At 44.4% G+C, this 25,175-nt stretch overlaps 3 protein-coding genes across 5 annotated transcripts; all 3 read left to right on the top strand.

The window, feature by feature from the left end:
* The first annotated feature begins 771 nt into the window (after positions 1-771).
* On the top strand, positions 772-14,572 carry LOC125513484. Of its 3 annotated transcripts, none has more exons than XM_048678613.1 (21): positions 772-2,291; positions 3,995-4,288; positions 4,390-4,632; positions 4,749-4,881; positions 4,975-5,114; positions 5,203-5,836; positions 6,358-6,422; positions 6,502-6,603; positions 6,771-6,913; positions 7,417-7,472; positions 7,832-8,478; positions 8,580-8,770; positions 8,888-9,179; positions 10,204-10,491; positions 10,580-10,689; positions 11,392-11,722; positions 12,267-12,671; positions 13,048-13,285; positions 13,390-13,430; positions 13,953-14,082; positions 14,166-14,572. In XM_048678613.1, exons 1-19 carry the CDS (start codon positions 858-860, stop codon positions 13,413-13,415), a joined length of 5,772 nt encoding a protein of 1,923 aa, XP_048534570.1. In that variant the 5' UTR covers positions 772-857; the 3' UTR covers positions 13,416-13,430; positions 13,953-14,082; positions 14,166-14,572. The 3 variants fall into 3 exon arrangements, with proteins under 3 accessions (XP_048534570.1, XP_048534569.1, XP_048534568.1); XM_048678612.1 differs by having other exon boundaries at positions 10,123-10,491; positions 13,956-14,082; XM_048678611.1 differs by having other exon boundaries at positions 10,123-10,491.
* A 4,308-nt stretch (positions 14,573-18,880) lies between these two features.
* LOC125513492 (F-box/LRR-repeat protein At3g26922-like) lies at positions 18,881-20,979 on the top strand. Its single transcript, XM_048678620.1, has 3 exons — positions 18,881-19,923; positions 20,015-20,158; positions 20,267-20,979. The coding sequence occupies exons 1-3, from the start codon at positions 18,991-18,993 to the stop codon at positions 20,669-20,671; spliced, it is 1,482 nt and encodes a 493-aa protein (XP_048534577.1). The 5' UTR covers positions 18,881-18,990; the 3' UTR covers positions 20,672-20,979.
* Positions 20,980-23,052: 2,073 nt separating this feature from the next.
* On the top strand, positions 23,053-24,793 carry LOC125513493 (tyrosine--tRNA ligase 1, cytoplasmic-like). The gene is made up of 2 exons (XM_048678621.1): positions 23,053-23,459; positions 24,655-24,793. Exons 1-2 carry the CDS (start codon positions 23,053-23,055, stop codon positions 24,791-24,793), a joined length of 546 nt encoding a protein of 181 aa, XP_048534578.1.
* The last annotated feature ends 382 nt before the right edge of the window (positions 24,794-25,175 follow it).

Raw genomic sequence — 25,175 nt, 5'->3', positions numbered from 1 at the left:
GGGTAGGCACAAAAGGGCATGCGGGTAACTAGGGGGGTGCGCGTTTGGGCAACTAGGACTGCACTATGCGCGAAATGTGGCGAGCCCCAAATCGAGCGCGGAGGATGAAGACAAGCAGCTCTCCCTCCGCGGCGCCGCAACGAGGAAATGGGGTAGGGATTTGACTTGAAAAGTCCACGTTTCAACCCTCAACTAGCCTCGATTTATAACCCTCATCTTTGAAATCGGTTGAATTGCACCCTCAAATTGCCACAGTGCTCAAAAAATAACCCTTGACTTCATTTTGAGATGGTCAACCTGTTTTGACCGAGTCAAAAGCTGACTAGGTAGCCAACTCCCAAAACCGAGTCAAAGGTTACCTTTTGAACTATGTGGTAACTTGAGGGTGCATTGTGACCGTTTTCGAAGATGAGGGTAATAAATTGAACCGACTGGTTAATTCGGGGTTGAAATGTGGAGTTTTCTCGGATTTGACACAGAGATGAGATGGGATGTATGATGTCATCTTGTTCGCGGATAAGCCATTCTCAGCGAACGTTTTCCTCTCTGGCGTGGCAACAATCCCCTGCTTTAAGATTCACACTCTCATCCAAGGGTGGCTGACGCGTTCGCTGGGAAATGTAAAAAATCTGAGGTTTCCGGATAGCATTTCCTTTTTTTTCTTTGTGGATACGTGATCTGGGCTTAGGACACGAGCCTTTCGAGCCCGCGCAATGCGTATGGTCTCGGCCCGTGTAGGCCTACTTGGCACCTGACGGACTGATGATGATACAACCGAAGCAACATCGGAACCGAAAGCATCCCAACTCCCAAGCTCCGCACCACCGCACCTCGGCGAGACGGCGACCATCTCCCCCATGCCGTCATCGTCGCCGGCGATGGCAACCCCGCCACCGCCGCGGCCACCGGCTCAGGAGCTCGACCTCGACGCCTTCCTCCCGTCGTCTCCCGCCTCCTCCTCAGCCTCCGACGCCGACGCCGATCACCGCCGCGCCGTCGACGACCTGCTGCTCCTCCTCTCCTCCTCCGACTCCGAAGGCGACGACGAGCCAACCCGTACGCCCGCCACCAACCTCAAACCCCTAACCCGTATCAAAGCCCCACCGCCGCCCCCTAAACCTTCTCCCCCATCTCCTCTGCCATCGCCTTCCGCTTCGCCCGGGAGATCCACATCCGCATCGCCGTCGGCGACGCTCTCCTCCCTCGTCTCGAGAACCTTTTCGAGCAACGCTGCTTCCTCATCCACCTCCTCGGCGAGGCCGCTCCCCTCGCTCTTCCGGGGTGTCCGCCCCAGCCCCAAGCCCGGCGCCGCCCTGGCCGCGGCGGCAGCCGCGTCCCGCGCCGTTCTCACCCCGCACGCCGCTGCAATTAAGTCGCGGCGCACCGCCTCCGCGCCCATCGAGAAGCTCCTTGACGAGGGCTCCGGCTCCGGCTCCGAAGCCTCGGAGGGGATCCTTTCCGCTGGAAATTTCGAAGCAGAGGAAGTAGCTGAGAAGGTCAGTGAGGAAGTGGTTGCTAGGGTGACCGAGGAAGCTGTCGGTGGGAGTGCGGGTGAAGAATTGGCAGAGGACAAGCATGGGGAAGTTGGGACTGAAGAGAATTTCGAGCCCTCCGAATTGCTAGACCTAGGCAATGTCGACTCCGTTGCTGTGGAGAATGCCAATGAGCAGGAGCAACTTGGGGGCGAGAATTTGGCAGAAACATATCAAGTTGGGAATCAAATTGGGCTTGTTGATGAAGAAAATAGTGATGAACAACTTAGTGATGGAAATTTAGCGGAATATAGTGAGATTGTGGATCAAGATGGGTCAGTTTCCGAGGAAAAGACTGATGATGGTCTGGAAGTTGAACGTTCTGACACTGATTTGGAAGAGCAACTGGAATCTGAGCGCATCATTGATAAGGTGATCGAAGAGAGGTTGGAGATCAGCAGGATGGCTGAAAAAAATGCGGAGAAAAGGCCGAAGTTACCGATGAAACCATTGGAGCGGGCTGAGGAGCTTGAGAAGAGACAGGCCTCATTTGGGCAGCACTGGGAGGAGGGAGCAGCAGCGCAACCCATGCACCTGGAGGGGATTGGGAAGGGGCAACCAGCTATTGGTTACATGCAGATTGAGGTGGACAACCCAATAACTCGTGCCATGGCATCTCCGTCTTTTAGACAGGACCATGGCTCTCCCCAGGTCTTAGCAGTACATAGGAGCTATATTGCCATGGGCATGTCCACTGGATCTGTTATCATTGTCCCAAGCAAATACTCCATCCATCAAGCTGATGATACAGATGCAAAGGTTAGTCATTGCCTCCTTGGTGCTGGTGTGCATATTGCTTGTTTTGGTCAATACACTATATGGTTCAGTGGTATGCTTCACATGTTGGACTTCAAGATGTTTCAGTATTATGTGGTTATGTGGTATAGACTTGAAGATGATTCATTAGATAACACTGAGTCATAGACACTACTTGGGGTCGCAATTTTGCAAGAGTTGTAGGCATCACTTGGTGTTACAGTTTGCCGGACTTCACACCTTCCTTGACTTGAAGAGAAATTTGAGAGGAAAAAAGATGTGGTCATACCAATTTTACTGGGATGACCATACATTGTATTTGTGCACCATTATTCTGAAATAAGTCTTGTGATCGGGGTTGCACTTACATCTTGTATAATTAAGTCAATCCAGATTCAGTGTGTTGCAAATAATGATATTGAACTTGATGTGCAAACATCTGGTGTTCCCATTACTGCCCTAGTATGCGAGACTTGAATACAAACATGGCATTTAGGTAGAATTTCAAAAGCATACAGAATCTTAGATTTGGAGCAGAAACAAGAGGTAGAATAAGGTCCCCACAAGGAATCTGCTCAAGTGGCTCATTTGTCATCTGAGCCCTATTAACATGACTGAAATTCCAGTTGCTGCTATGCTATGCATCAGTGACAGTAACACATTGGAATAAATCTACACACTGGAGCTTGTTATTTTCGGTAATCCATCTGGTTGTTTAATAGGGAATAAAGAAGAAAACACTACATGCAGCACATAATAATATATAAAAAATACTTATCTGTTGCTGTACATTGGTACTGTCAGCAGGACTTGTGCATCACCCTGTCAGATTTGCGTGCTTTATGGTGTTGCCAGAAGTTGACCATGTGGGGTTTATGTACACACTAAATTCTTTGTGTCGCCTATTCCCTGTTCTCACACTTATGTCCAAAGTTCACTAAGGCAAGGCTGTGGAAAATAGGCCAAACAGTACCACATCCTTCATAGTGGGGCCCACTTATAGTCTTTAGCAGTTGATGGCAACAAAAGAAGACAAGGGCTCCTTACTCAAATATTCATACATTTAAAGCAACTATTCCTTTGTGCCAGAATCTAATCATGCCAACTTTGATTGATTTGCCATAATTTCTATTTAAAAAGCTGATTGATTGTGTGACATTGATTACCATGCCATACATAAATGGTAGAAATAGTTAGATGCATCCAGATGTTTCAGATGATTATGATACATCTCTATGTTCTTTTACAAACAAGGAACCAGAAGAAACTGTTTTTTTTTAATGTTTTGCTCACCCAAATCATCAAGGCACTTTTAACTTCTTGTTCCACAGTTCACCAATTAATCTCTGAACAATTAACCCTTGTGTTCTCTTCTCTTGCTTGCTCGCTGAAAATTAATATTTTTCCAAGATAGTACATGAACTTGAAAAGTAATCTCCTGGATTGGGGTGTACTGCACATTTCAAATGTTTGCCAGTCATATAATAATTCAGTGGCTGCACATATAGCTACTAATCTTATAAGCCTGTAGCCATTTGCTATTCAAAAATCTTGTTGGATGAACTCAAATGTGGAACATAATAAAACCCTAATACTGGTTATGATTTGAAATGAGGACAGTTGTTGTAGATTAGTGGTTCTGATGTCCTGGGAATTGTATGTCACTTTGATTTTTCGGTCTGTAAAGATTGCTTTTATTATTTCAGATGCAGTTCTTTTGGAACCAAGGTGAGAAAACCCAATCACCAGTGACTGCCATGTGCTTTAACCCACAAGGGGATCTTCTGCTAGTAGGATATGGTGATGGTCATATGACAATTTGGGATGTACAGAAGGCTACTGCAGCAAAAGTTATATATGGTGAACATACAGGAGCTGTAGTGCATGTTTGTTTTATCCGCCAATCTAAAGCCATCACTGGTGATTCAAAAGGGCTTGTTCTTCTGCACACATTCTCTATTATCCCCGTCATTAATCGCTTGACTGTTAAGGGAACCCAGGTATGAAAAAACATCATTCCTTCCATTGTACACATATTAATCCACTTGATCCCCCTTTAAATATATTACTGCTCTGACAAAACATAGCTACACTTTGCCAGCGCCTTTTTGATGGAAACACTGGAATCGTGCTCTCAGCCTGTCCTCTTCTAGCGGATGAATCCTTTGGTTCTGGCAACTCATCTACGCAGGGCAACCTACCAACTTCCTCCAGTGGTGGTCTTGGGAGCATGATGGGAGGTGTAGTTGGAGTAGATTCTGGATGGAAGTTTTTCAATGAAGGTTCTTCTCCATTGGAGGATGGTGTTACAGTCATGTTCATTATGCATCAACACGCTCTTGTGGTACGGATGATATATTTAATAATGGAAACATTTTATAGTTTTTTCACTATCTGTTATCTCGTGAACTTACCGTGACTCTTGTACTGATTTATGTTGTTATGTCTTTCTCCTGTTAGGTTAGACTCCGTACCAACATTGACCATGTTGACCATATTGAGAACTTTTCTAGACCAGAAGGAGCACGTGAAGGGTCAATTGCTTATGCTGCATGGAAATACACATCGCCCTCCACTGATTCATCGCTGATTGGTAAGATTAGACCTCCTTAGACATTGACAATGATTGGTGGTTCCTTATATTGGTAAATTTTAGTTTCTTGGGCTAAAAATGACAACACTATAGATGAAGAGCGGGTATCTTGGCTTGCGCTTGCATGGGACCGTCAAGTACAAGTTGCAAAATTTGTTAAATCGAAGATGATCAGACATAAGGACTGGAAGCTTGATAGTGCCGCTGTTGGCGTTGCCTGGTTAAATGATCAGGCATGCAAAAGTCTCCCCTTTTGGTTATTCATTTAGTCTGTGTCTTTTTCCCAGTTCTAAAATCAAATTACTTTTTTTTTCCATTCAGATGTTAGCTGTCCTTAACTTGAAAGGGCAGCTCTGTTTGTTCTCAAAAGATGGCAGTGAGCTTCGCAGGACTATCTTTATTCTTGATGGTTTTGTCTTCGATGACAGCATACTGTACCATACACATTTTTCTAACAGGTTTGGCAATCCTGAGAGGCATTTTAACAACTCAGTAGCAGTGAGAGGTGCTACAGTATATATTCTTGGCCCAAGCTTTCTTACAGTTTCGCGACTTCTTCCATGGAAAGAGCGGATTGAAGCACTAAAAATGGCTGGTGATTGGATGGGTGCACTGGACATGGCGATGAAGCTTTATGACGGTCACACACAGGGTGTTGTTGATCTTCCGAGAACAGTTGATTCTATAAGGGGAGCCATAATGCCGTATTTAGTAGAGTTGCTGCTGTCATATATAGGTTATGTCTTTGAATATATTTCAATTGCATTGTCAAATCATACTGGAAAGGGGGGAGCAGCAGATGGCCTGATAGACGCCGATAGATCCCTGCTGACACAGAGAGAAGAACAATATGCTCGTGTAGGAGGGGTTGCAGTTGAGTTTTGTGTTCACATTGGGCGGAATGACATCCTGTTTGATACAGTCTTCTCTAAGTTTGTTGCTGCCCAAAGTGGAGGTAGGCTTGTTCTAATTAACTCATAAGAACTAGCAACCTTCTTATTTTGCTTAACTCTGATGTTTATTCTGTTCATGCCTGAAGTTGATGCAAATTCTCCCTTCCGTGTTTAGTGCATCTTTCTTTAGATCATTCGTTGATACATCCTGTGGTCCTCCTAATTTTTTCTCTACAAGAACGCAAAGGAAGATACTTTCCTGCTTCAGTTCTAAGTTGCAGGCATTCTGTAAATCTCTTTTGATGGATGCTTTAATGGGCTCTAGTTGCGTAGCCAGGCATTTTTTTCTTTCTTTTATTGCTCTGACTCCATTTAATTTGGAATAATTTTACTTGCACTTTTGAAGATTCCAGTCTTTAAAGGAATATTCTAGAGGATCTTATATTAATTTTCATGTGGTATAGTATAAGAAATGTTTTGCGTATGTCAATTGATCTGTTTGCTGATAAGATTGTGCACGCACATGTTTCTGTTATTAAATTACTGCTATAACTTGAAAAGGCTGACATGACATAAATAACAGGTATATTTCTGGAGGTACTAGAGCCATATATATTGAAAGATATGCTGGGTTCTTTACCCCCTGAGGTGAGTGCCACTGAGGATTTTCTAGTGTTAGCACATGAATTTGCAAATGATTATGCATTTATGCCAATTTGATTTGTAGATCATGCAAGCTCTAGTAGAGCATTATAGTGGCAAAGGATGGTTGCAGCGAGTCGAGCAATGCATTCTTCATATGGATATTTCATCACTGGATTTTAATCAGGTATGCATCAGTAGTGTAAGAGGCACATTTGTAGAGCTTTATCAGACATGTTTCATTGTCATTGTTTACATTCATTGACCAAGAAAAAACCCTTTTCAGTATCTTCTGGTACCGTTTTTGTAATTTGATGCATCCGCACGATATTGTTCTACTTGTTCTGTATGCAGGTAGTCAGACTATGTCGTGAGCATGGGTTATATGGTGCTCTAATTTATTTATTTAACCAAGGGTTGAATGATTTCCGTACACCTCTGGAGGAACTTCTATCTGTCATCCAGAATGCTACTCGAAAAGATGCTACTTCTACTTGGTATGCCATACTCCTGCCAGTAAGAGTTGTATTAAACTCGCTTATAATCAATCATTTTGCTCGTATAGATGAGATAATAGTACACGTTATGTTCAAGTTATTGATATGTGATTTGAGCATACTTGTGTTATTCCGAAGTTCCTGATTGAATATCTGTTCTGGTAAATTGATTAATCAGAATTTGATAATTTTCTTAGCATTAGTTACCTGGTTATCATTGCAATTTACATGAATCTTTATCATTGCATTTTACATGAATCTTCATTTGAAATGCATCTTTATGTTTCACCTGAGATTTCTCTATGATATGCACGAGTGTGAATAAAAATGTTGATACTAAGCAAAAAAACATCCCATGCTTTCAAAGGGCTTGGTTAGACTTGCTTGATTCTGTTTGATACTTCTAGCGGCCTAGTTTTGTATATGCAATTGCTGTTTCTTTTAGAATATAATACTAGTGCTATGCGGAAGGCCAGTATCTTACCATATTTTCACTTTAACAGCTACAGAATGCTTGTTTATCTGAAGTATTGCTTCCAGGGCCTAGCATTTCCTCCAGGTTAGTAATGTAAGCCATTCACGGCATTTTTTTTTTACTATTTCATAAGTTCTATGCTAGTTTAATGTTGACCTTAGACTGTTTTTCCTGTGCTGTTGGGCTTTTGGTGGGCCTTGAATCTGGTAGATTGTAAAGTGTGTTAGTAAAACTATGTGCTTCAATTGTGATTTTCTATAATTGGAAAGTTCAGATTTACTATAATGTGCTGGTGTTGTGTCTTCTTCACGGGAACATCTGCATACTTCCAACAGGATTATGTTCTGAACTAGGAATACATATGAACATGCTAATGCTATATAGGATCCTCTTATAAGACAATTCAACTCCATGATATGTTATCACATGATCTATTTTTGCAGGGCATGGAAGAATTCCCCGAGCCCAACTTCATGCGGTGAGAAAAGAACTTCTGCGATTCATGCTCGAGGACTCTAAAATGCTCACTTCTGAAGTATTTAAGGGTTTTAGTTCTTCTTCTGGAAAATGCCCAAACATATGCTATCTACTATGGATGGATACGGAAGCTACTTTGGAAGTTGTCAAGTGTGCTTTTGCACAAGAGAATTTTGAATCTACTTCTAGTACTCTTGATGCATCTGTATCTAAGGATGAAGAAGATACTGATATTCAAAGCCCAGATAGTCAAAATATTTTGTTACAAAGTGTAGTTGACACCATCATTCATATTGTTGGTTTAGAAAATGAGGCGATCCATTCCGTTGTTGTGGGTACTGCTGAGTCCGAAGAATCGGAACTTTGGCCTTCAGTGAATGACTTCGGTCATATAATTGAATTTGTGTCCTTTTTTGTTTCCCATAAAAGGGCAAATGCATCTCAAAGAGTTCTCAAGCACATTCTTAAATACCTCACGTCATCCACTACATCATATGATGATAAAAAGATGCCACCTCAGAAAGAAGTTCTTCAGCTCTTCAACGTGGTTCCTCAAACTGACTGGAATTCTGATTATGTGTTGAATCTTTGTTTAGATGCCCATTTTCATCAGGTTTGTCACTACTACCTTTGGAAAGTTCACCTGTATAATATAGCTCTGCTGCTCAAAAATATCTTTCAGCTTATGACTGTAAATGTATTGTTACTATACAGGCCTGTGGCATGATATATACAGCCAGAAATCAGAATTTGGCTGCTTTAGATAGTTACATGAAGGATACAATGGAACCATACCATGCATTTATCTTCATCAACAAAAAGTTACTTCAATTGGCAAGTGATGAAGCTTTGTCGTTTCGTTCCACAGTAATATCTCGTTTTGCTGAGCTAGTCAATCTAAGCAGGTGAGCTTGTTAATTAATGTTTTAACTAGTAATATTCTTCCCCTTTAAATTTTCACTTGCTGGCTTGTCTTTCTACCGAATGTGCTCAATTTCTCTCCTATCCTTTCATTTTCTTAGGGAGTGTGCATTTGTCTTGGTCATTGATCATTTTCATGATGAGATCCAGCAAATATTGGCAGAGCTTCATTCTGATCACCGCAGCCTCTTTCTTTTCTTGAAAACTGCAATCGAAGTACACTTGTCAGGAAAACTTGACTTCAGTGAACTTACTGCCAGAAACTATGAAATTGTTGAAAGTCTGTACTCTGGAGAACTCGAAGATTATCTTCAGAGATTATCAAATCTCCCAAAGTTGTTTGACCGCAATCCTATTTCTATGACTGATAAGTTAGTTGAACTCTATCTGGAGGTACGTTTTTTGACAGATTTTTAACATCAGTATTTTTGAAATAGAGCTTTTTAACCATAATGAAATACCTTCGGTTGGAGCCTTAAGCCATCAGTGTAGACTTTAGTAGAGCCTTTCACCACTATATTGTCACAAAAGTTGTACTGGGAGAACAATCTATCGGCAACTGGTAGTGCAGTGATTTGCCATAACCGTTATATTGAATCATTGAGCAGTATGTGCTTTGCAAATACAACACAGACATAGCTGCTTTTTACAGGCTTTGGTGTTAGTAGCACTCCCTTGTTAGACATATCAAGCAATATTCCAAAGTTGCTTAATGTTAACCATTATAAATGTCCCAAAAGGCGATGTTAAACATTGCCTACTCACTAGCCGGAGCCTGGTTATGGTTCACCTCTAGGCAGTGGTCTTAGGCGACCTTCGAGGGGCACCAGTGTAGAATCAGCACTATTTTGAACCTTGACCATTATACTGCACAAAATGTTCTCATCTGAACAAACTATCAGCAGTTGGTTGAACACTAAGTCAATATCATGACATGAAACCAAGAAGCAAAAATTTCCTTGCAACTAAGGTACGGTCATCAGGTACTTCACATGGACTTCGAAGTCTGATGGTATCATTGTATCCTTGTAGTTGTATTTGGCTGACCTTGGGCGCAGTTTTGTACTTCAGATCTAGAGTTGATTGTTTGGTTACGATGATTGAGTCCTGGTGAGATATCATGGTTGGAAAAACCAGAGGATTCCTTGAGAACATATTTGTGGGCAGTATTGCACTCTAGTTTTTTGGAGCTTTAGACTCCGATATTATATTTGAAACTGTTGTTGTCAAACCAATATGTCAATTGCTGTTTCTTCATTTTGTCACGGTGAATGGTACAAAATTTGCCACTTTTCTGAAGAGGTGCAAAGTTGACCTTTATGATGCAATTTGTTAGGTTGAAGTTTTTTTAGTGGCAGCACATGCTTTGCGAGATCATCATCCTTTTTTTGTTAATCAAATACGCCTTCTTGCACAGCTTCTGTGTCAGTATGAACCAAGGTCAGTTCTGAAGTTTCTGGAGACTTTCGATAGCTACAGATTGGAGAGGTGTTTGCTCCTTTGTCTAGATTATGGAGTTACAGATGCTGCTGCATTTCTGCAAGAGAGAGTTGGTGATGTTGCGAGCGCGTTGGAACTTGTTCTAGCTGGACTAGATGAGAAAGTTAACCAGTTTATCGCTTCGGTGGAAAATGTGTTCTCTCGGACATCGTCAAAGAGTATCTCTGAAATTGAGCAACCAGACATTGTTCTAAACATGAGCGAGGTTCTTTTTCTTGTGCCCCATTGAAATACTAACCTATATTTGTATCCTCTGTTGTACAGTTGATAACATATTTGATATTCTCATTCAGGCTCGTCCTGTGCTTGATGTGTTACGTTCCTCCATTGGATTGTGCCAAAGGAATTCACAGCGTTTAGATCCAGAGGAGTCTCAGTTACATTGGTTTCAACTGGTTGACTCGTAAGTTGTGCCAATATATAGTTATATACATAAATAATTTCTTTCAAAATCATTTCTCACTGCAATGTATTGGCATTTTGTCCTATTATTTGGATCTATAACTAGAAATTTGATAGTCGTTGCTGGTTTTTGTTAGTAGTGATATGTTATTTGGCAGATGTGAATCATGTGATATGGTTCTCTTTTCACTAGTAATTTAGCATGTGCACTGTCCAAATATCCACCTTAAGGCATCATCTCTATTGGTCATTGGCCTGGGCACTGCCACAGGAGCTGCGCATGGACAAGTGAGAGTATAACAATAGGATCAATTAAATCTCACTTAAGTGATGATTAACTTTCCACTCTCTTGTAACTGATGCAATTCTGAGGTAATTTGCAGGGGTGGAATTTAATTTGTGAGTCTGATCTCACGGATGCTTAAAAACATTTGGATCACACCCTACTTGTACCTTGTATAGTTGTACAGATTGCTAGGAATATGATCCTAAAATGTACTGACTGCTGATCTTATGCCATTCTCGAAGCTAATACTGTTCAATTATCTCAAGCAAGGCTTATTATTAAATACTGATAGATATCTGTCAAGCAGTGTAAAGTATTGTTGCACTTTTACTTTGTTGAGGGGCCATCATATCAGAATGTCCCTCTATCGTGCTGGTAGATACAATTTCTGCTAATGCCATTATGTTGTTGGTGCAGTTTCTCAGATCCACTGAAAAAGTTGTATGGAAGCAAGGTTGTAAATGGAAAAGGTTGTTGGTCCGTGGGTGGTGAAACAACAAATGGACATCCAACAGGCAAAGGATTCTCACAAAAAATGGTGAATTCAGCTTATCAAAGGTGTTTGAATACTCTGCGGAGAGTTTTCTCACAATTTGTTGGAGAGATAATTGAGGCAATGTCTGGGTATATACCCCTGCCAGCAATTATGGCAAAGCTATTATCTGACAATGGAAGTCAAGAGTTTGGTGATTTTAAACTTGTCATACATAGAATGCTGTCTATGTATCTCTACGAAAAAAGAATACTGGTACACACATACTGATTTTCCTTCCTTTGCCGTTTACTTAGTAAGTATAACATGCATGGCGTTTGATGCTTTGCAAAACACCAATCACTGGGCAATAGGCCATTATCTTTGACATAACAAATTACATATTCCATTGCAATAGAGCAGAGTTGTTACATTATGTCAAGTTGATTTGTATCCCTTGTCCTGAAGCTTCAGTGCTTAAAGTGATTGAAAATAACCCAAGGCTTTTAATATTACATTTTTTAGCTAAATTCATGAACCAAGTGCCGTAAAGCGCTTATACACTTTATGGATCAATTAACATATTCCTACTGATCTAACTAGTGTCGAGACAATGATATCTTGAACTAATTTCTTAATTTGTTCAATTAAATGTTGTTTCTTCAGTATTTTCTTGCAATATTTCCTGTTCTATATGGAAGACCAGTTAAGTTAACTATGGTGAAACGAGTTCATCACCTTCTTTGGTTATTTTCTTCTGTATTTTATCCAGTAGTGTAAAAATTATAGTGCCTCTGATACCTTGCGCACCTGCTTGCAGGAAACAGCTAAGTCAGTTATCGAGGATGATTCGTTCTATACCTTGAGCTTATTAAAGAGAGGGGTTTGTCATGGATTTGCTCCACAGACTTTTGTCTGTTGTGTATGCAACTGCTCACTTTCTAAAGAAGGTGCTATTTCAGCAGTTCGAGTATTCAGTTGTGGACATGCAACACATCTTCACTGTGAGTCTGAACAAAGCAAATCATCCAATAAGGATTTTAAAGATGGATGTCCGGTTTGTCTCTCAATGAGTGACACACAAGCCCGGAACAAATCACCTATAATAGCTGAGAATGGGCTACCCAACTATCCCGTGGTTGAACATGAAGTACCATATGGCGTCCATCATAATCACGAGACAGATCATGTTGAGAGATCTCGTGGGCTTCACCAGATGTCACGGGTAGGAATATCTTGAGATATTTCTTTTCTGCTAGTATAATAAATTTCTCTATTATTACCAGGCGCTTTCCAAAAACTTGACTTGTGATATTTGGAAGCCCTGGTCCAGTTATAACTTGTGATATCTCTCTTGTAATGAATATAATATTACATCCTGTTTTAGTTATCTGTGTTAGATATTATATCAGCTGTGTACTTGGTTATGCTTCGGTCAGTGATATAGAATTTAGTGTCCACTCTAATACTTTAAATTTAGTTAATAAAAAATCTAAGTTAATTTCTAGTTTTGCAATGGTGATAAAATGGATCTGGCCCTATACTCTGTACTTCTATAGTAGTACTAGCTAAAGTTTTTGCCATGATATTTCCTTTTGCAGTTTGAAATACTGAACAATCTCCAGAAAGGTCAGAAGTCTTTTCATATTGAGACTGTACCCCCGTTGAAACTTTCTCCGCCAGCCATATATCATGAAAAGATACAAAAGAGAGTAAGTTTGGTGGGAGAATCCAGCAGACATTCAGTTAGAAGTGAAAAAACACAGAAAATATGGCACATGAAGGAGCCAAAATCAAAGAAATCAGGGAATTGGCTTCCACCAAAGTCAAGCATATTCAGTAAGTCTCTGATTCTCTTGGTTGACTGAACAAACATGATCATCACAGTATTGATCTTATCTTGGATTCTTATTTGTCTATTTACCTTTTAAAATCTTCTGCAGGTTCTGACAAGAATCAAGTGCGGTAGACTACTGATTGTACGGTATGTAGCTCAGTGATATTTATGTGCTGGTAATTTTGTTGAGAGTGTTTGTATGCTTCTGTCATCTGTGAGATCATCATTGATATTTTTTCTAAATGTCGAGACTTAATAAGATCCCCTCACTAAGCAGATTCAGGCTTAATCTTTTTTTTTTTTGGAGAAAATGATTTAGACTCAATTGACACTGGTGCCTTTTGAGGCACTATATCAATCGTCTGCTCAACAAAAAAAAACCCTGGTCCCACAAGCACATCACAATGATGCCAAGTTGTGCCTTTGCATTATACAGTAAGATTTCGTTTGTTTTAAACTTGTGCAATAAGTAGAAGTAGCTGACATGACACTTCAAAACTAACGGAGGATGTAAAAAGAAAGCATTTGTTTTAAAGCTTAAATCTGTTACCAAACATATAGATGTGTTTACCTTTATTTACATTCAATTTCTGTAAATCACAAGTGGATACTGGGGTTCTTGTCGTACTGCCCAATAGTGAAGCATTGGACCTTTCTTGTTCTGTGCAGCAGCCAGACTATTTGCCACTACGGCTGTCGAAGCTTCAACCAATGTGATGTGCTCGAGCTGCATAGGATTCTCCTGAGTGATGTGTCCTTGGACTAGCATGGTTCTTCTCTCCTGAGACAATATTCGAAGGTAGAGGGTACTTCTTTTTTCATCTTATAATGATTCGTCCAGGTTCGGTCATCTTGCAATTTATTGTCATCCATCTGTTTCAGATTATTTCTCAGTTAGAAGAAGAATCATATAGGAAGGTGAGATGATAGATGCGAGCGAACCCATGGCCATGAGTCTGTAAATTAGAAGACTAACTGAAAAGGAAACTAATTTTGAGGCAGGACAGGGCCCACATTTGTTGAACATGACCCACACACCATTTCACTGTAAATGACTTGTTCATTCATTGTAAAAACCATGAAGGCGCTGAGATGTATAGCTGCAGGAGACACGACAACCAACGTTAGATAAACATAAACAAATACAGTATATATTTGATCCAAATGTTGCACAGAGTGACTTGTTCCTTCCTTTTTTCCCTATGCTTCCTAAAAGCATATATGGCTGCCTTCCTGGTTGAAAAGGCTGTTGTAAACTATTCAGATATTCTTTTTTTTGCTGGTGAATATTCAGTGGGTACCAAAGTTCTTGCCTTGGCAGAGGAGCATTTTCAGTAGGGATGTAAACTGGGTCCTGTTTAAACCCACTAATAATGATCTAAAAGTTCAATAAATTTTTTTGTTGGGAAAATAAACTATGGAGCTAGCTAAAAGCTAACTAGACGGGATTTGGACGCTGCTTATTTGCCATTTACATGCCTAATTTTCACCTCTACAAGATTATTCTAGGCTGGCCAAAATCTCGATCGGTCAACTTTTTTTTTGAAGGAAAGGCCATCATGGCTAGCTTTATTAACTTAGTTATTATAAATTACATCGTTCACAAGGCTATTAACGACACATGCAGGCGGTTCATCTGTCCAACTATTGTCCAACTATCTGACACCTATTATAGAAACTAAACTTAGCTAGCTCATGAGGTGCGGTATTCACTGCACGAAAACAGTATTTGCAGAGTGTCTGGATATTGTTACGTCAATATTGTTACGTCAATCGATCGGCCAACTTCACTCTAGTTTGATTCTGAACGACCTTAGATTATATGGGAATCTTGGCCGACTGATCTCATGCTTCGCCGAACGCTCCCATGTATGCCATGAGTTCTGTCGGGCCATGCACACATGCACATTGAGGGGGGGGGGGGGGGGGGGGGGGGGGGGGGGGGGTTCTAGATCTTTTCCTGGCCCTTTCTATCTCTTATCCCCATTTTCATTCTTCTCCGCGCCGTGAACAAATCGAAACCCTACTTCATGTTAGTGCAATTTTTAATGAGATGTAACTAAAATGTCGGTCAGATGATTTGTTGTTGGCCCTACTTCATGTTTATTTTGCGGGGGGCCTACTTCATGTTTAATAACTACTTTAAATCATCTCCAACAACAGCCCTATAATAGGGCACCAAAAATTAGTTATTGGGCACCAAAAGGTTGGTTTGGTCAATTTGCAATTCATTTGCTTTTCGAGGATGTACTGGTCGAGTGCCTTGTTTGTTGTTGAGCATTTTCCTAAGCATCATTTTCTTCAAGCTTAGGAATTTCTTCACGGTGACGGATGACCACTTTATCATCAGCTATTTCTTCAGCAGGCACTATTTCACCAGTGCTTATTAACTTTATGGATTCCTCATGAGTCATTTCATCTAGCACAAGAGGCAGGTGTTCTTTTTGCGAGCCGTTAGTTTCATCGAACCGCACATCTATAGTTTCAACAACCTTGTTGTGATAGGTGTTGAAGACTATAGGTGTGCTAGTCCTTACCATAAGCAAGCATGAAATTGTGTATGCTTTCGGTGCAAATTTATAACTGTGATGAGGATCTCTAATTCAATATTTAGCATCGAAGACTTTGAAATAAGTCACATTGGGTTTCTTGTCAGTAAGAAGCTCATATGAAGTCTTCTTGAGGAATTTAGAACTGTGATGAGGATCATGTGACGTGCAGTATCAATTGCTTTGGGCCATCATCGACAAGGAGTCTTGTATTTGTCAAGCATTATGCAAGCCATCTTGATGAGGGTTCAGTTCTTGTGTTCCACGACTCCATTCTGTTGAGGTGTATTGGGAGCAGATAGCTTATGAGTGATGCCAAGTTCGTCAAGATAGTCACTGAGACTTGTGTTCTTGAACTCGGTGTCGTTATCGCTCCTGATGTGCTTAATCTTGACACCATCATGGCCTGGTTTCGGAATCGTCTGAAGACATCCTACATTTCAGTTTTGTACATGATGATATGCACCCAAGTGTAACAATAGAAATCGTCAACAATGACGAACCATATAGTGATGTTGCACTCGTTGGTGTGGCATAATGAGTAGGACCAAACAGATCCATATGAAGCAATTCAAAGGGATGAGTAGTGGTCATGATTGTCGGGTGCTTTGATCTCGTCATCTTTCCCAACTCACAAGCACCACAAAGATGATCCTTGACGAATTCGACACTCTCGACACCTATGATGTGTTTATTCTTCAGGAGGGTGCTCAAATTCCTCATGCCAGCATGTCCAAGTCGCCAATGCCACATCCAGCATTCTCAAGCTTTTGCCAATAGACATGTGATAGGCTGAGGTCCTACAGAGAAATCAAGACCAATGCCTTACTTTTCCCTTTGTCAGCGTATGCGATATGCTTCAGATGAGACGGAGTGAGGGGAGCATCAGTAAGTAAATTCCTATCACCAGTCATATGATTCGTGCAACCAATGTCCATTATCCATTCAGTGGCTTTCGGCGTGTCTTCCTGCAGAAGAATTAGTCTGACTTACAAACTCATATACTTTAGAGTGAAGAATATAACAATCAAATTCCTCAGAGAGAATTTCGTCTAGTGATAGAGTAATTTCAGTAGCATAGAGGACGTGAGAAATGAATAATTCATTTCCTCATGATTGGCTTGCGTCTCATCAAGCAGTTTGAAGGTTTCCATCAATTTTATCTGATTTGAATTTCGTCTGAAGACCTGACTCTGCAGAAGAAATTAGTTCTTCTTAACCACCCACATCTGTAAGGGTGGCTGAGAAGCAATGTATCAAAGTGCGCCAATTGAGAATTTAGGCATTGAAGAAAATGCATTTCTCTTAGGGGGGGGGGGGTAGAATATTCAAATGAATATGCAAAGAAATTCTTCGTGGGTTTGTGAACATAGTGGTTCGAAGAATAATGCACATATTCATCAGACCGGTGATTGTTTCCCTGCGAAGCAGAAGCATTAGCACGATCATTAGTAGGTCTGCGACCATTTGGCGAGTTTGGCCCATGTGAAGAATTTTCCCTGGGTTTTTTCTTCTTCATTGGTGGTGTCATGACCACATTCACCTAAAAGACTTTCTAGAAGACTTTTGGGCACCCAGATTTTTGTCATTGGGGGACCATTCTTGTTGTTAGTTCCAACAAACCTGGCAAATACTTCATCGTTTTGATTTTTGAACAGTTTATAATTAGAGTCAAATGACTCATCAGAGGAATATGAAGTATCACAGTCATAGCCAGATAAAAGTGGATAGATTTGCAGGAGGTCCTTTTGCAGCAACCCGGGTGGTTTTGGGGTACTGCTCAGGTTTCCAGTAAGATCCATCAGCATTGAGTTTTCTTAAAAATGCAATACCCTCTTCCTAGGGTTCCTGTTCAGAATCTGCTTCTTGAGCACATCGCAAAGGGTTTGATGCCCTTTCAGGCTTTTGTACACGCCTGTGCGTCCTCAGATGAGGGGATTGAAACCACAAAACAGTTGAAGATATTGCAGTTTAAGAAGCATTTGAACATTCAGTTGAAGAATTTTCATTATCATGTTCAAGGCATTTCAAGCAAGGTGGGACAAATTATTCCTGAGCGATACTGATCTGTTGAGCGAGCAATGAATCATTTTCTTTTTGAAGATCATCATGAGACGCTATCAGTTCTTCGAGATCTTGCTTCCTTTGAAGAAATTTTGAAAAAATTCATAGGAAAGCTTCTCATGATCGGCTGAGCCACATGACGACTTTGAAGTTCGTCATACTTTGACTCAAGACTTTTGAGATCGCAATCAGAGCTTACCTACGATCCATTTCCTTATCCAACATATCATCGTTTTTATCTAGTAGTTTTTGAATCTTTTTCATAGCAGTTTGTTGCACAGTTGCAATTTTAACAAGTTTCTTATAGCTAGGTACACCAAATCATCGACACATGAAAAAACACTGACGGCTAGCGTCAATAGTCAAAAAAGGTGATGTGTAGGCGGACAATAACTGGGGACTCGGGGTGGCGCCAGCTCGCATGCACCTAGAGCACCAACCTTCAGGGCTCGTAGCAGTGCAACAGGCGTAGGCTAGGCCATTCCTCCTCATGCGAGCAACAACGGCCTGGCGGCATTGCTGGTGTCCACCGGCGAGTGGCGTTGCATAACGAGTGCGGGTGAAGGAGAAATGTTTTTTTTTTGTGGGTGAAGGAGAAATGTTGAAGTGATCTAAATTGAAAGGGATATTTAAAAGTCTTGATCTTAATAAAATTAATAAAAAATAGCTTTACAATGGAGTACACATAATGCATTTGAAAGCTTTTGATTTATTCATTAATTGTCAAAACAGTCCAAAGAACATCAAAACTAATATAAATTACATTTATATTCGCAAACCATCTAGTTGGGTGTTTGATTCTGACCTCAATAAATTGCTCAAAATAACCAAGAAGTTGGCAAGAATTTGTTTAGTCGAAGTTCAGAATAAAATCACAAACGAACAAGGGAGAAGGCCCATTCTGCTCCGGCCCACCGACACGAAACCCTAGCAAATGGAGTACAGTGAGACCAAACTCATTTTGTTTTTATTGCCATCTCAGTTTTATCTCAGTTCTCACTCACTGGTCGGAAGGAAGGACACACACCTGCTCCCCCCCAAGGGAAAACCCACACCTTTCTCCTCTCCCGCCGCCGCCGCCGTCGCCGGGCGCCATGTCGACGGCCGACATCGCCTGCCTCGAGCACGTCACGGACTGCTGCCTCCCGCCCTCCCCGGTCTCCCCCGCCGCCCACCTCTCCGCCGCCACCTCCTCCTCCGACGGCGAGGACCGCATCAGCGCGCTCTCCGACACCCTCCTGCGCAACGTCGTCTCCCGCCTCCCCGTCAAGGACGCCGCCCGCACCGGCGCGCTCTCGCACCGCTGGCGCGGGCTCTGGCGCGCCACCCCGCTGGCCCTCGACGACGCGCACCTCCTCCCGTCCCCCGCCCCCGCCGCCGCGTTGGTGTCCCGCGTCCTCGCCTCCCACCCCGGCCCCTTCCGCGCCGTCCGCATCGCCGAGATCCGCGTCGACGAGTCCAACGAGGAGGCCCTCCTCCCGGAGTGGCTCCGCCACCTCGCCGACAAGGGCGTGGAGGACCTCACCCTCGTCAACCGCCCCTACTCCTTCGACGTGCCCGTGCAGCTGCCCGCGACCCTCCTCCGCTGCGGCACCTCGCTCCGCCGCCTCTACCTCGGCGTCTGGCTCTTCCCCTTCACCACCGGCCTCCCGCGCGGCCCCGGCGTCTTCCCCCACCTCCAGGAGCTCGGCCTCTGCCACGGCATCACGGAGGAGAGCGACCTCGACTACGTGCTCGCCTGTAGCCCCAAGCTGGAGACCCTGGCGCTCATCTCCAACTACGGCTACCCCGACCGCGTCCGCATCGGCAGCCGCAGCCTCCGCTGCGTGCTTGTCTGGCATTCCTTGGCCGACGAGGTCGCTGCCGTGTCCGCCCCAAATCTGCAGCGCATCATTATCTACTGTACGCACCCCAGTGAGGATGACGGGGTCACCAAGGTCAGGATCGGCCATGCTCCCCAGCTCGCCGTGCTCGGCTACTTGGACACGGCCACCCACGAGCTTGAGATCGGCAACACCATCATCAAGGTAGTCCAATTCTCACAAATCTATCAGTTTTATCAGGTTTGATTTGCATCGAATTGTAGCATCAATTGATCGATGTTGCGACTATGTGCAGGCTGGGGTGACAAACCCAAATACAGTGGTTCCAAGTGTGAAGGTGTTGGCTCTGAAGGTCCGTTTCAGAGTGCCCAAAGAAGTCAGAACTTTGCTGTGTTTCTTGAGATGCTTCCCTGGAGTAGAGACCTTACACATCATGGCTGTGAGTTTTACCCTCTGGCTCTCTCACTCTCTCTGCATTCAAAATTTCCAATTTTTACTGCTTGCATTCCATCGTTGGCTCGCTGAATTGTGTGCTTTGATTTTGCAGTCCGACAACGACACCGACCACTACGATGACCCGGGTGAAGTCAAGCCCAGCGACATGCTCAAGTCCACATTCTGGCAGGGGGTCGGTCCGATCAAATGCGTCAAGTCGCGCGTCCAGAAGCTGGTGTTCGACCAGTTCACCGGGGGCACCAACCAGGTTGAGTTCCTGAAGCTGGTTCTTGGGAGAGCTGTGCTGCTGCAGAAGGTGATTGTCTTGCTGGCCGGTGCGGATTCTATCTCGATTCGCGAGGCCACGAACAAGCTGCAGCCGTTGGCTTCCAAGAAAATGTGGGCGACTAAGGTCTGGGGCAGAACTTCCTTGGAGGTCCGTGGACGTGCGGCAGGCCAGGTTTGGAGGTACGACGAAGCGTCTGATCTTTCTGTCGGTGACCCGTTTATCTCTTAAGCCGGCATCGATGGAGCGTTTTCATTAGCTGCTAGAGCATTTTATCGTTTGAATGGCGCATTTCCTTGTGAAAGGGAACTGATGTAGCATTAGCTAGCAGCTCTTTTTGGAGCGTTGGAGATTTGGGGTTCAGCAACAGAAGGTTGTGGGTTTAGCAACACCGATGAACTGAGACTTCTCGTGACTTGGATATGTAAAATGTAGTACTAGTTATCTGCACCTGCATGTAATGTGACATCCCTAGCTCTACTGTTACTTTTATTTCTCCAATCGATGAGATTTTCATGGCTGCGGCTGTGGCTTACTTATATTCGTATCTGCACTCAATGTGATTTTCATGGTCTGACTTAACTGTACATGTTACACCTCTGTTTGCTTCTAGTTTTTTTTAGCTCATTTTTGAGTCATGCCACTGCCGGGATTCATCTCTTAGTCTTTTGTACGCCGGGCTCTGGGTTTGTTCATCACAATCCGCGTGGTGGAAAATGTTGATGTGAATCTTAAACCTGACGTATCCTGGGTTGCTGATAGTGAGGAATTTGTTTAGCTTAGCCGTTTAAGTAGAGGATAGTGTACTAGTGATCTTCCTAAGTTTGACTGCTCCAGTTTGAGTGCTCTCCATAATGTCTAATTCTAGAGCAAGGCTATGTTAGCCATTAAATTAGGTCTTTTGTTGTGGATGCTAGCCTTTTTTAAATGGAAAATCAAGATAATGCCACACCTGTTTCTCCAAATCTTGATTTGAAAGACACAGCTTCTTCCATGGTTCCACCACCAGTCTGAGCTGTTCAACAGCAATGCGTGTGTGTGTGTGTGTGAGTTGATTGTACTGGCTCCCCACAAAGACGCTGGTACTCCTGAAATAATGGTTTGATTGGAATCTCTCTATATATCTTTTTGTTTCTGCTTCTTCTGGAGCTTAACTAGAAATAACTGATGCCTGCTCAGCATGGAAGTCGTTGCGGTGAGAAATTGAGAACTGAGAGCATTTCAGGAGTACGAGCGTAGGCATCGGTTATTTTGCAGCATTTCTGTGCCTCCGGAGTTCATTCTGCAGCACTTCTGTTGTTTGTTCTTGTCCTGGGTATACAGGGGGTTATCTGTTCGAGTTGCCACGGCGCCTATCCTTTTTCCCTGAATAAGAATCACACGTTGCTGTGATACTTGTTCTTCTTGGCTCTGCCTGAGTTAGAACCATGAGCTGCCGCTGTTCTTTTTCCATCTCTGTTAAACTCTTTCAATACCTTCATTCATTCAATTGATTTGTTGCATGCTCCTGGCTCCGTATGATCTACAGGCATTAAGGTGTCTGTTATCGCGATACTGTACCCGAAAAATGTGGCGCCTGGAAACTGTACGACATTGCCTTGAGTTTATATATATATCCACAGTTGAGTAAACTGAACTTACATGATTCTGTTCAAGTCTGACCGGTCCCTGATTTCTGCTGCACCGGCCATGGCACCCTTGCCTCTATCAACTACGGCGGCGGACTGAGAGTTGCCGGCCGCGATCACTTGAACGGTTGGCCGATTCGTTTTTTGATTTTGATGAGGAGGAAGGTTGCATTCAGGGCATAGGGACGAGATCGTACGGCTGATGTGAGCCTCATCCTACGGTCCACCGGCGCCTAACACGCGCCCCCTGTCCTAAAGGCCCAAATATACCCCACGACGCAATCCAGGCAAACCTCAATCGCCTCCGCTGCCTCGCTCAAAACCTCGTCGCATCGTCATCTCCCCGAATCTGATCACCCGGAAACGGCTCGACTACCCTGAGACGCGTTTACGATCCAGTTTTGTTTGCCCCCATGCAAAATTCAGGCGAGGCGCCCATCTGCGCTGCAGGGAACGCTCTACTTCCGATGATGAGTTTGGACGAGAGGTTCACTATAATCAATCAGGAGCATCGGGCTGGAGAGCAGCGACGAGGACGAGCTCAGTATCCTTGTGGAGAGGAGAGGAAGGCCGCACCTGTCTGCTACAGTGCTACGTCTGGTGCGACCCCTCCCCATGGGTACACATCGGCCAGGGGATCATGCTGGTGTTCAACGTCAACAAGCTCATCAAAGCCGGTTGCAGGGTCGAGATCCTGATGGCAGATTGGTTCGCCCATATACTCGGCAAATCCGAAGACCTAAGCAAGATCCAGGCCATCGGACGCTGCATGATCGATATATGGAAGGCGGCAGGTCTGGACCTCAACGGGGTGGAGTTCGTGTGGCTGTCGGACGAAATAAACTGCCCGGACTCCGACGAAACAACAGTTTGGGGAGGACGGTAAGGTGTTGTGGCAGCGCGGAACCGTCCGTGGAGTACCGAGAGCTCATCAAGCCGGATGAACGGGGCGATGTGGTGGGCGCGAGGGTCGTCTACACCTGCATGCAGTGTGCTACCGTGCTATTCCAGAAGGCGGACGTATGGCTGCTGTCCATGGATCATGAGGATGTCGGCACGCTGACCAGAGAATACTGCAGAGACATGAAGGGTGAAGAGCATGGGCCTATTATTCTGTCCCATAGTAAGCTCCCCAATTTGATATTAGACCATGAACATGCTAGGATACAAGATCCAATGTTCGCCATCTTCATGGAAGACGAGGAGCGAGATGTACCTGTGAAGATAAGGAACACTCACTATCCTGCGAAAGTTGCAGAAGGCAACCCGTGCCTGGAGTACATCAAACATATTGTGCTTCCATGGTTTGGATGCTTTGAGGTGCCCGGCAAGGAAGAGAACGGTGATGGCATTAGCAGGATGTTTCACAAGATGGAGGAGCTTATCGCTGATTAGGGCATCTCCAGCCCTTCGGCCCCCCAGGGCGCCTAAATAGAGCGGCCTGGGGGCGTGCCGGCGCTAATTCGGCCGGCCCCAGGATCCGGAAAATTTAAACTTGGTCGTTCCCACTCTCAAAAGACGTTACAAATCTGGCGATCGGGCGTAGTCTGGCGTTACAAAAAACAAGCACGCCGCAAGTTCGCGTGCGCAATGATTCACTCGGCGGGGTCGGCTCCAGGCGTTGGCGGAGTCGGCGTGCGCGGGCTCGGCGGTGTCGGAACTGCTTCGGTGCTGGACTGTGTCGGCGCGGCTTCGGCGCTGCTGGGCGGCGATGTAGAGGCGTCGTTCGGGCTTGGCGTCCGTGTGGTCGTGGGCGCGGGAGCTTGACGCGTAGGTGGCGGGCGGCGAGTAGTTGTATGGAGGGTACTACACGCCGACGAAGGCGGACGAGGGTGTGCGCGTCGCAGGGTGGCCATGGAGGAAGGTCACGTTTGGGTTGAAGCCACCGTGCGCGTCGCCGTCGGCGTAGCCGGGCAACGACGAACCCCATGGAGATCTGACGCCTTGCTGTCCCCAGGACGCATACTGGGCGTGGCTGACGACGGGTGGATTCACCATCCTCGCCTGGTCGACAGATGAGGAAGACACCGCCGCGCGCGCCGCGTTGTCGCGGGCCTTCTTGGCAATGGCCCTGCCCGCCGGTCGGCGGTGACTGCGTCGCGCCGCTGAACTTTCACCCTCCACTCGGCGTTCGACAGGCCTGGTGGCTTCGATGGCGGCGCCCTCGGCTTCCTCTGCTTCGGCTGGGTCACGGTGCCATTCGCGGTTGCCGCCGCGCGCGGCATGGCGTACTTCTTCGGCGGCATGGTGGCGACTGGAAGACGAGCGGGAGGGGGTTTGGCGGGAGAAAGGGAGGGAATGGCGGGAGGAAGACGAGCGAGCGGGAGAGATGCGAGGGAAAAGCGTCAAGAAATGGCGGGAAAAGGTCCTCGGATCGCCGCCAGGGCGGATCACGCGCCTTTTTCGCTTGTGCCGGCTCCCCAAGCGCCCCCCAGGGTGCCGGGTTCGGCCTGGATCCGCCGGCATCAGTTTTGGCCCGAGCCGGTGAAAAACGAGTTTCTGAGGGCGTGACTGGGCCGTTTTTTTGACACCGGCGCGGCAAAATCCCCATGAAAGAACCTGTTGGGAGCGCGGCTGGAGATGCCCTTATGAAAGCGGCGCTCTGCATCCCGCCGAGGTGAAGCTGGCTCTTACAAAGGCGCTGAACAGGATGATGAATATTGTGTGTGGCCACTTCACCGACAACAGTAAAGCCAAAGATCTTAAGAAAGCTATGAAGGTGTAGGACGTTAATCAATGACCGTTGTATGCATAACGTTGGAGTCTTCAGGGATCCGGTCTAGTTTAACTTATGCCTTTAAGGATCACAATATGTTTGAGCAAATCTGTATTTAGTTATTTATTTGCAAAATACTAGCAGCAATGTGTCCCATTTGTGAATAGTTGATACATGGTATGAAACAAATTTCTTAAAAAAAAGGGTTGAGGAGCTTAACATTTTGATGTTGTGCTGCGTGAAGATACAGAGGTCTAACATTCAGTTCGTGTGCATAGGCTGCTGTTCTCTTAGACAGGTTGTTGATTTCCCACATGAACAAGATCAGGCAGGAGGTTGAGGGCATAGTAGCAAAAGGTGAAATAGTTCTTCCATCCATGTGTCATCTAGG

The sequence above is a fragment of the Triticum urartu genome, chromosome 6 (assembly GCF_003073215.2).
Source record: "Triticum urartu cultivar G1812 chromosome 6, Tu2.1, whole genome shotgun sequence".
In the NCBI taxonomy this organism is placed as follows: domain Eukaryota; kingdom Viridiplantae; phylum Streptophyta; class Magnoliopsida; order Poales; family Poaceae; genus Triticum; species Triticum urartu.
Note: the sequence above shows the minus strand (reverse complement) of the source record. Positions and strands in the feature narration are given on the sequence as shown.

Excerpts from the sequence above, each read along its gene's own strand:
- LOC125513484 (XM_048678612.1), top strand. The coding sequence starts at position 858 with ATGCCGTCATCGTCGCCGGCGATGGCAACCCCGCCACCGCCGCGGCCA. Across the intron at positions 4,289-4,389 it reads TGACTGTTAAGGGAACCCAG|CGCCTTTTTGATGGAAACAC; the intron begins GTATGAAAAAAC and ends ACACTTTGCCAG. Across the intron at positions 6,423-6,501 it reads TGGGTTCTTTACCCCCTGAG|ATCATGCAAGCTCTAGTAGA; the intron begins GTGAGTGCCACT and ends TTTGATTTGTAG.
- LOC125513492 (XM_048678620.1), top strand. The coding sequence starts at position 18,991 with ATGTCGACGGCCGACATCGCCTGCCTCGAGCACGTCACGGACTGCTGC. Across the intron at positions 19,924-20,014 it reads TCGGCAACACCATCATCAAG|GCTGGGGTGACAAACCCAAA; the intron begins GTAGTCCAATTC and ends GACTATGTGCAG. Across the intron at positions 20,159-20,266 it reads AGACCTTACACATCATGGCT|TCCGACAACGACACCGACCA; the intron begins GTGAGTTTTACC and ends TTGATTTTGCAG.
- LOC125513493 (XM_048678621.1), top strand. The coding sequence starts at position 23,053 with ATGCAGTGTGCTACCGTGCTATTCCAGAAGGCGGACGTATGGCTGCTG. Across the intron at positions 23,460-24,654 it reads ATGGAGGAGCTTATCGCTGA|TTATGAAAGCGGCGCTCTGC; the intron begins TTAGGGCATCTC and ends CTGGAGATGCCC.